The following is an 11,177-nucleotide window of genomic DNA, read 5'->3' as shown; positions in this document are numbered from 1 at the left end:
CTGGTTTGAGAGGCAGGGAGACGGACGCTCGGAGGGGAGAAACCTGCCAGGAACAAGGGGCGATTAGGTGGCAGAGCGAGTACTGCAGGCACCTCTGCCGCCACCAGACAAGCGCAGCCTGAGCCAGAGCTGTGCGCTCTTGCGTTTATGTCCCTTGAATAAGATGGGTTTCCTGTATCAGACTCAACTATGAAAACAACCGGCTAAATGGTCAGAACATCCGATCAGGTGAACAGACTCTCACATCAGCTTCCTCCAGGCCCGTCACAGCCTGGGGACTGTGGCACTGGTCAGAAGCCAGCCCGTCTCTGCACCAACGCTGCACCCGCTGGCCCGCGTGCCTTCCACACCGACTTCCGTACAGAAAGCAGCAGTGGCCAGATGCCCTTGCTTTCCCAGTCCTAGCTCACGAAATGCTCAGCCAGGTAACGGAGCTGCATCCCTCACACCATCAGAGGTCACAGGAGAACCCTGGAGACTTTTTTAGTATAAGACAGTAGTCTTTAACTGTCTTTTAAAGAAATAAAAAAACTCTGAAGTGACTTAATTTGTAGATACTATATTTTACAGCTCCCTGAACTTATACATAGCTCATTGGCTCAGAAATTCAAAAATAGGTTTTCTGGATACGGTTGAAATAAAAATGTAATTTACTGTAATATGTGGTGAGACTTTAGACCTTGATCTTCATCAGTGAGCTGCTTCTCACTTAATATGTCATACAGTAAAGTTAGTGTCAAATAAATTCTATAGTTAGGTGAAAATGAATACCCATATTCTGGCATGCAATTTAATCACTAAAAAAAGGACTAAAATTTTATGTTAATGCTTTTTCTTTGCATCTCATCTCCCAAACTGAATTTCTCTGGAAAATATCCTAAAATTGAAAATTATCAAATGTTTTTAAAATGCACAGAATAAGAGTTATGACATATGTATATATCATAAAGATACTTTAATAGTTCCAAGTGAATGAACTTGGAACTATTAAAATGAACTGAAGCACGATGGTTGGTCCTTTTCCAAACCCACCTTGCTGTCCAGGCTTTTCATGGTCAAGAGATCCAGTGTCTTCAGAGAGTGGCCTGTCGGGGAGATGAAGTAGAGGCACACGTGGATGCGAGAGTCGTGGTAGTTAAAGAGGGAGCGTTTGATTTTCAGCTCTTCTTGGAGATAGGCCTCAAACTGAGCGTCGATGTAGTCAACAATTGGTTGGTAGCTGAAAAACAATTATTTAAATATTTAATACAATATATTCATGATACCTTAATAAGGTATATGCATAAATCTAAAGTTTGAGATCTGTATTTTCACCAGTGAACACTTGCTATCTATGCTAAACAGATAACTTAAGTAATAAAACAATGTGCAAACGTGCAGGTACAAAGGCAGTACTTTGAAACCATCAGAACAACCTGTGCTTTAAACCATTTTATAGAAACAACACTGATCGTACACTAATTCCCTCTCACACTCATTCACACACTGGAGCCCTTCTGGCACGGCTTCCCACACTTGCCAGGCTGCTGAAGGAGGGTAGGCATCTAATTGCAACCAAACTGGACATGGCATATTATTCTGCTGAGAGAAGGCACGAGTATCAACAACTTAAAAGATACTTAAGTCAAATTCCATGACTCCCTGCTTCTGAAATCGGATCGTGAGGCGTGGAAAGCATTAACGTAGTAAGGAGGAAGTGCACACCCACATGGAAGCGCCTAACTGGTGACGCAGGCATGACCTTACTGACTTACAAGCAAGGGAAAGCCCGTCGCAGCCGACACGTGAGTCCTTGCCTGGACCCTCCTCTCACCTGGCGCGTCTGCCCCCACAGCTGTTCCAGGCTGTTCACCCTTCAGGGTGCAGCTCACAGCACGATGCACTGCAGACAATAGTTTGTGAACGGTCCACTTCATTTTGGTATGCTAAATCACCACCTGTGAACCTCAACTTTCTATGCGTAACTATTCTCATCAGGCAAATCTGGGCTTCCAAGTGAAAAAAGCAGCAAACGGATCCTCTATCAAATTCCCTGGACACCTTTACACTTATCCCTGTAGCCCCTAAACAGAGCAGTCAGTCACTGTGCAGCTGCAGTACTAATAAACGTGCATTCAGCGGAACGCCTGGCCCTGCCAGTCCTCGAGGATCGTCACCTCCTTCTTTCAAACTCATAGAACCCCTGTTGTCCCCAGGCACACGGCACGCAGCTGGGGACAGAGACGGGACCGTACGCTTCTGTGCTCTCCACACAACAACACAACAGCACACCTTCACCACATCAGATGTACTATCGGGGACACCATCCTTGGGAAACTGGTCTAAATGTGACCCAACGTGATGCCATCCCCAAAATAATAAAACAGTAAAAATTAATCTGTAAGTACATATTTAACATAAAATTTCCAAAGAAGCTTCTATTAATGACTTAAAATAGATCAATTATAAATAGCCATAAACACTCCTCTATCTGAATGCTTTGCATAATGCCTGTCATAAATGAAAACCATAAACACTTTTTGTTAAATAAATAATAATAACATTAGAAATTCTTCCACAGTATTTTCCTCTAGGCTTCCGTTTCCAGTACCTTGCAGGTTCAGTCTTCAATGAAATGAAAGACACTGGCTTAAAATACAAAAACCACCTCCTTTTTCAAAGTACTCATAAAGGGTAAGGAAGTAACCACCTCAAAACTGAAGAGAGTAGAAACAGGGAGGTGAGCAGAGGACCAGAGCGGGCTTGGTAAATGGGCCAAATCCAGCCACGTTCCTTTGTTATTCATAGTCTGAGGCTGCTTTTTCGCTACAAGCAGAGTAGTTTGGACAGAGGCCGTGGGTTCTGCAAAGCTTGAGATATTTACTTCTCTGGCCTTTACAGAAAAGGTGTACCAGCCCCTGCACTAAAAGCATCAGTGCTAGTTTCATTCTGAGGCCAGTTTGTCAATGTGGTTCTTCGGCTTTGCTCCCGAAGGATCTGCGGGACAAGAAGGAAGAAAGCGAAGTCCAGGTCCACACAGGAGACTGCCTCCCCACACTGGGCTGAGGTCCTCAGATCTACACCTTCAGTGCGGGAGTGAGCTAGAAGTAAACCCGCAGTTCCTCCCCCCTCCCCAAGGATGTGAGGGAAGGTTGCCCTGGCGCTAAATGAAGTTGGGAAAATAAACGGAGAGGGAGAACCAGCCTCAAGAACTTGTGGCCACGGGGTCAGCCCTCGCAGGAATCCACGGCCCGGGTTCACACATGGCCTCTGATTCTGAGAACCTCAAGCCACGAAACTAGGATCCTGAGTATTAACACCCAGAGGGACCTAATGTAAGCAAATCCAAATCTGTTCTGAGTATCTCCGCAAATAACTTTTCAAAGATCATGAGAACTCCAATAAAAAAACAACCAAGCATATAGGGGAGAAAAGGCACAATGAATAAGAACCAAAGGAAAAAACAAACATCAGTACAATAACTGCAAAATTGCAATGTACTGGAATTATAAGATATAGTTACAAAATAGAGACAAAAGAAATAGAAATAAAGGTGAACTTGAATATACGTGCTGGGAATAGTAAAGTAACAAAAAGTGATCCTACAGATATGAATATGAACCACACAGAATGTACAGATTTGAAAACTATAATAACCAGAATGAAAAACTCATGGATTAGTTTAAAAGCATACTGGACACAGCTAAAGAGAGAATCAGTACACTGGAGGATAAATCCAAACTAATTATCCAGAAAACAATAGAGAGAAGAAAAAAAAGATAAAACTATGGAAGAGAGATTAATAAACACAGAAGACATAACGAGAAGGTCTAACATACATTTTAACACCGTTTCAGAAGGGGCAGAAACAGCATCTGAAGAGATGATGTCTCAGATTGTTTAAAAGAACTGATGATACTGTTCAGACTCAAGAAGTCAAACAAATCACAATCAGGATAAATTATAAATAAATAAAACCTAGATATATCACGGTAAAACTGGAGAACAACAAAAACAAAGATCTTAAAAGCACTGGAGGAAAATATGGAGGATACTCTTAAGGGGAAGACAGACTCACAGCTGCCTTTTCAGCAGTAAAAACAGAAGCCAGGAGACAGTGGAATGGTATCTTCAGTGGGAGGAAAGAAAATAAACGCCCACCCATTTATACCCAACTAAATTGTTGGGTATAAATTGTATACCCAACTAAAATTTCAAGTAGGTATACCCATACCCAACTAAAATTTCAAGTATGAGAGTAAAGCAGAAAATTTTGTTTAAGAGGGTAGTAAATACTGGCTATATAAAATGATAATAATACTGTCTTGTGTGGTTAGGAAGAAGAGAGAGAAAACATGACAGGGTAAGTTGGAGGGGTGGGGGGGCGGTTAACAGTTTAACTGTTCAAAATTCCATTTTATTGTCTATTTGTATCATCGAGGACAAGTACAAATATTAATTAACCTCAAACCTTGATTAGGTTAGAGATTATGTTTGTAATTTCTAGGGTAACAGCTACAAGAACAGAAATCAAGCAAGAAAGGAAAAAGAAACGTGAAACTCGCGACAAACAGAAAACTCAAAATAAGATGGTAAATTTAAACCTAAAATATCAGTAAATATATTACCTGTGAATGGACTAAGCACACAATTAAAAATAAATATTGTCACAGTGGATTTTAAAAAGGAAAACCATATGCTTGATCAGAAGCACACCTAAAGTACAAGAGTACCCAAAGGCTGGAGTGAAGGAAAAGAAGAGCACGCCTCCACAAGGAAGTGACCTCTGACAACACAGAAGCCTCACAAGAGGAAGAGGTCGCTACCTAGTGATAAAAGCGTCTATTCTTCAGGATAAAATAAAAGAAAAAGTTAATTGAAATGGGAAATATCAATACTACATATCAAAATGTGTGGGATGCAGCCACACTTAGAGGGTAAGTATGGGTAAAGCCATACTTAGAGGGTAATTTATAATCTTAAATACATAAGGCTGAGAATCAGTGAGAAATCAGAGAAAATTAGATCAAAATCCAAAGAAAAGTAATTACAGATATAAGAGCAGAAATTAATAAAATAGGAAAAACAGTAAGTATAAAATTGATAGGATCGACAAAGCCAAAATTTGAAAAGACCAAGTAAACTTACCACACTTTGTCAAGGCTGACCAAGGAGAAAAGAAACAAGCACAAATAACCAGTACCAGGAAAGGAGGTGTAGATGTCATTACAGATGATGAAGACAATGAAAATATATTAGAAGAATATTATCAACATCTTTAAGTAAATATATTTGGGAATTTGGATGAAACAGACTCCTGGGAAATTGTAACTTTTCAAAACTGTCTCAAAAAGCAACTCCAAATTGTCCTATAATCATTAAAGAAAATTAATAACTCAAAATCTTCTCAGAAAACTCCAGGCCCAGATGGTTTTACTGGCAAGTTCCACCAATCATTCCAGGGAAGAATAACTCTAATCTTACACACATTTTTCCAAAAAACAGAGTGAAAAACTCCCCAAACTCATTTTAGAAGGCTAACACAACATTTATTTAAAAAAAAAAAAAGTATAAGATACTGGTTGAAAACCTCACTTATAGACATAACATGCAAAAATACTAAAAGGAAAAAAAAAATCAGATACGGGCACAATATAAAAAGAATACCAAATGGTATCCAAGACTGCCAGGTTAATTTACCAATAAAAAATCAGTTACTGTAATTCATCTTATTAAAGATTAAAGGAGAAAAATTACAATCTTTTCCACAGAATCCAAAAAATACCTGATAATAATATGTATTCATGATTTTAAAAAAACAACTCTTACTAATAATATAAAGTAACTTCCTTATTCTAACTGAAAAAAAGAAAGCAGCACAATTCAGGGCAAAAAGGAAGCTTTCCCTTTGGAGTCAGGGCAAGGCAAAGATGCCCACTATCTCCACTGACTCTAGTGGAGTACTGCCAGTCCCAGTGCAGTCAGGTATTAAAATGCGAGAAAGGAAATAAAGACCACTGTCTTCAGCCATGCTGGAGGAGCAGCAACTGGATCCACACCCCGCCCCCGCCCCCAACCCCACCCGGACAAAATATATGGAAAGGGGGTTTCAGACACAGGACAACAGGCAGTAAAAATGCTGATCACTGGGAGATGAATGAGGCGAGTCTACAGCCTCCCAGCCCCACTGCCTGCAGACAAGTTTCTGGGGCCCAGCACAAAAGAGGGCACAAAGCCTGGCAGACCCACTGAAGACGGAGGAGAGACAGGCGCTCAGGGAGGCCAAAGTACTGAGACTTCACCAGAGGGCGCCGGGGAGAAGCCACAGCACCCGCCCCAGGAGAAGGCACCGCCCCGGGGGAGCCCCTGGGGAAGAAGTGGGCTGTAGGGCACGTGAGGGGCCTCAAGGCTGTGGACATTTCCTATAACTGTCGTGGTGGTGGGTAGGAACTACACGTTTGTCAAAAGTAACTAAATTGTACACTTAAGCAAACAATGCATTGTATTATTCTATGTAAATTATACAGCAATAGGGCTTCCTTCGTGGTGCAATGGTTAAGAATCCGCCTGCCAACGCAGGGGACATGGGTTCAATCCCTGATCTGGGAAGATCCCACATGCTGCGGAGCAACTAAGCCCGTGCGCCACAACTACTGAGCCTGCGCTCTGGAGCCCGTGAGCCACAACTACTGAGCCTGCACTCTAGAGCCCGTGCTCCGCAGCAAGAGAAGCTACTGCAATGAGAAGCCCGCGCACCGCAACGAAGAGTGGCCCGCGCTCGCTGCAACTAGAGAAAGCCCATGCACAGCAATGAAGACCCAATGCAGCCAAAAATAAAAAACAAATAAATTAAAAAAAAATTATACAGCAATAAAACTTATTTAAAAAGAAGAAACAAAAGAATTAGAAAGGAGGAATATGCCATTATTTGCAGATTATACTATTACATACATAGAAAACCTAAACAAATTTAGAGACGAGTTATTGGAATTAATCAGAGGATTCACAGAAGTGGCTATATGCAAGATCAATTACATTTCCATACACCAAATAGAAAATGAAATATTTGTAAGAGATGCCATTTACAAGATCATCAAAACTACCAAATATCTAAGAATAAATGTAAGTGATTTCTACACAGAAAAGGCCTTTGCCTCCTCCACCGACCTGCTTCCTCCAGAAAGCCCACAAAACTGTTTCCTGAAATCTAAAGCAGAACACACAAGTGTTCTGAACAGGCTAACACATAAAGACAGTCAATGATGCAACATATTTTCCCTCTAAAGCAAACTTTTAGGACCTAGGAAACTACCTCTAATAATGAAAATATATAACTTTCAAAAAGGAGAAAGAACAAAAAGTCATTGCTTTGCCCCAGTCTATTTCCTCCTTTTATAGTTTAAATTTCATATAGAATCTATAATCAATCTTTATAATACCATAGGAGGGGCTTCCCTGCTGGTCCAATGGTAAAGTCCGCCTGCCAATGCAGGGGAGGTGGGTTCGATCCCTGGTTGGGAACTAAGATCCCACAGGCCGCAGAGCAACTAAGCCTGCGCACCACACTACTGATCCCATGCTCCACAACTACTGAGCCCGTGCACCTCAAGGAGAGAGCCCGCGTGCTGCAAACTACAGAGCTCACGTGCTCTGGAGCCCACGCACCACAACTAGAGAGAGAAACCTCGCACGCCACAACAAACGGCCTGCGTACCTCAACTAAGACCCATCACAGCACCCCCACCCCAAAATAATAAAAATAAATACATAAATAAATAAATTTAAAGAAAAAGAATAATTATAATACCGTAGAAATAATGACAAAAATAGTGACCTAATATAAAATACAAATAAAAATTTCATTATCAAACCTTTCCTGCGATGCTTAATAATGTACCTGGCTAATTGAGTTAGAATTTCACAGAACAATTCATGCACCATGGATTTGGCGATTATATATTTGCCATATATGCCTTGTTGTTGTTTTTTTTCTCAACAAGACAAGTCTTGCCTGAAAATTAGTTAAAATCACTTAATATACACCAAATTGTCATATCAGGAAATAACTAAAACTATTTTTGCTGAAACACACACTTAAAAAATGTGATTCAAATTACTCTAAAGAAATTAGACAACTGGATAGAAAAATGTCAATTTGTTAACAATAATAAAATATTGCTTAATTATTTAAAATTTTAAGTCTGGGAGGAAAGGCATGGGTTTCCACAGTTGAAAATCAAATCACAGCACATAGGGCAAGAAGGCAGATATCCTGAAATAAGAAAAACCTATTTATTACACGAGGAAAGCGTGTACCTCTCTTCTTTGTTTATTTGGTCACCAAATCCCACTGTATTCACGATGGTCAATTTCAATCGAACGTTACTTTCCTGGAGTTCATATGTCTGTGCTTTAAGTCTAACATGTGGGTAAAAATGTGAGGATTCATGGTCTTCAAAATTCGTATTAAATAGTGTGTCAATCAGCGTTGATTTTCCAATTCCAGTCTCCCCTGAAAGAAATGCAGGTACATCTTCACAGGTGCACAGGATGGATGAAGAAAAACAGAACAGTAAACTCTTACAATGGTTTCACGGATCCCAAATATTTCAGATACGTCAAAGGCTGGATTGTCCCTGAAATAAATACATGCCAAGGCTGGTCCACTGAGTCACCAGCAGAGCATAAAAATGAATCACGTGTGCTAAGTTACTCAGAACTCTGAAGAAAGCACTGAAATGTTTAAAGAACAAACAAAAAGTTTAAAGCAGTAGAGCTAAGAAAACCAAAACTGATAGAATTTAAATAACTGGAAAAAAATCTGTAATCATGATCTTAAGTTGCTAATGTGGGCACCATGCTGCTCATGACAAGAAGGAAGTGAGCACAGGAACAGGAAGGAGGAATCTAGGGGGGCTTGGCACTTACCCACGCAGAGAATATTAAAGCAGAAGCCTTGCTGAATTGATCTGTTGACCAGCTGATCAGGCAGACTCTCAAAACCAACATGGCCAGACATGGCTAAAGAACGAGGATTTTCTTTTTTTTGCTGAAAGGAAACAAAAACAATGGCAACAGTTTTTTAAAGTCTTACTAAAACAGGATATAGGCACATTAGAGATAAACATAATTTATTAGAAAAAAATTAAAGACTTTTTGATCATTATACCTCCCCCAAGATACAACTGGTTAAGTTTGTGAGAAACCTGTGTCCAGACCCTCAAAACACATATTTCTTATTATCTTCCTATGATGAGAGTCCAGCACTACTTATGACATAAAAATATTTGATTTTCCAAAACAGGAAAATACTGTTGGATGAAGAAAGCTTTACAAGCAACCAGGGGTGGGAAGGCGTATTACAGACAAGTAAAACATAAGACGCGCACCAAAAGACGACAGAACAGCACCAGTAAAGCGCCAAAGAAGAAGTGACAGCCCGGAGTTCTGTGTCCAATGAAAACACCCCTCACAGGTGAAGGCAAATGAAGACAGCTACATTTGCTAAATGTACAAATGACATTTACGAAATGGCACGGCCAGAAATGCTAAACGACAAGAAATGCTAAAAGTTCTCCAAGAGAAAGGAAAATGACAACAGACAGAAACTCAGATCTACAAAAAGGATGAAGACTGTCAGAAAGGTAAAAATATGGGTAAACGTAAGAGAATTTTTTGCTTGTTTTAATTTCTTGAAAATATAGATTGACTGCTTAAAGCAATAACAACAGTGTATTACAGGATTTATGATACATGGAGAAGCAGGATGCATGACTGTGACAGCACAAAAGATGGGAAGGGGAATGGAGTTACACTGTCGTAAGGTTTCTACACTATACAGGAAGTGCTGCAACACTGAAGGCAGTGAGTGATAAGTTAAAGCCCACATCAATTACTGTTTAAAAAAATAAAAGACCAAAGAGGGTTAGCTAGTAAGCAATCATAAAAATACTCCATTAATCCAGAAGGAGGCAGGAAAAGAAAAAAAAAATGAAAGAACAAATGGGACAAATGGAAAACACATGGCCACAAATGTATGGACACCAAGGGGGGAAGTGGTGGTGGGATGAACTGGGAGGTTGGGATTGACATGTATACACTAATATGTATTAAATGGAAACTAATAAGAACCTGCTGTATAAAAAAATAAAATAAAATTCAAAAAAAAAACGTAAAAAAAAAGAACACACATGGCCAGTTGGTAGACTTAAACCAGCTGTGTCTATAATTAAGCAGAAGTGGTCTAAGCCAGCTGTCCAACAGGACCTTCCATGACAAGGCTGAGCTGCCAACTGGAGCCACCAGCCACGTGCCGTCACTGAGCACCTGCACGTGACGCATGCAACCGAGGAAGGAACTTTTTAATTTTATTTCATTTTAACTAATTTAAATTTAAATAGCCACGTGTGGCTAGTGGCCACCATACTAGACAGTGTAGGTCTAAACTTTTCAACTAAAAGGAAATTGTCAGACTGGATAAAAGAGCAAGACCCAAATATATGCTGTCGATACAGTAACCAACTGCTGATGGTAAAATTCATATGGGAAGGCATAAGACTTAGAACAGCTAGAATGACTGTACAAAAGAACAAGCTGAAGGACTTACAGTACCTAATCTGAGGCTACAATCACCAAGGAGTGTGGTATTGTGACAATCTATTATTTATCTATTTGTCTACTTAATCAAAATTAAAAACTTAGAGTTATCAAGGAATATGCAAGTCACAGACTGGGAGAAAACAGTATATATATGACACATATATATGTCATATATACATATATGTATGTATATGTACATATATACACATATACATATGTCATATATATATGACATATATACATATATATACATATATTTATGTATTCAGAATACATAAAGAATTTTGTAAGATTCAATAACAAGACAACCCACTTAAAAAAAATGGGTAAAACACTTGAACAGACACTTCACAAAAAAGATAACAAAACAGCCAATGAGCACATGAAAGAGTGCGCAACATTATTAACAGGTATCAGGAAAATGTGAAGCACAACTACAATAAGATACCCCTGAACAGCCACTAAAATGGCAAAAATTTAAAAGGCTGATAACATCAAGCGTTGGAGATGATGAAAAAAGATGGGAACTCATGATAAGTTCGCTGCTGCACATGCAAAATGGCACAGCCGCTCTGGAAGGCGGGCATTGGTTTCTTATA

General features: G+C 39.7%; 1 protein-coding gene across 2 annotated transcripts in view; it reads right to left on the bottom strand.

Moving 5' to 3' along the window:
* Positions 1–11,177, bottom strand: part of SEPTIN10 (septin 10) — a 52,550-nt gene that overhangs the window by 19,543 nt on the left and 21,830 nt on the right. For both annotated transcript variants that reach the window (XM_060168689.1, XM_060168690.1), the window contains exons 3-5: positions 8,908–9,028; positions 8,296–8,491; positions 1,033–1,219 (exon numbers count right to left, since the gene is read on the bottom strand). In XM_060168689.1, coding sequence (XP_060024672.1) covers positions 1,033–1,219; positions 8,296–8,491; positions 8,908–9,028 — 504 coding nt within the window. The remainder of the gene's footprint in view (positions 1–1,032; positions 1,220–8,295; positions 8,492–8,907; positions 9,029–11,177) is intronic.

This window comes from Lagenorhynchus albirostris, chromosome 13 (assembly GCF_949774975.1).
Source record: "Lagenorhynchus albirostris chromosome 13, mLagAlb1.1, whole genome shotgun sequence".
Classification (NCBI taxonomy): Eukaryota; Metazoa; Chordata; class Mammalia; order Artiodactyla; family Delphinidae; genus Lagenorhynchus; species Lagenorhynchus albirostris.
This window is presented reverse-complemented; position numbering and strand designations above follow the sequence as displayed.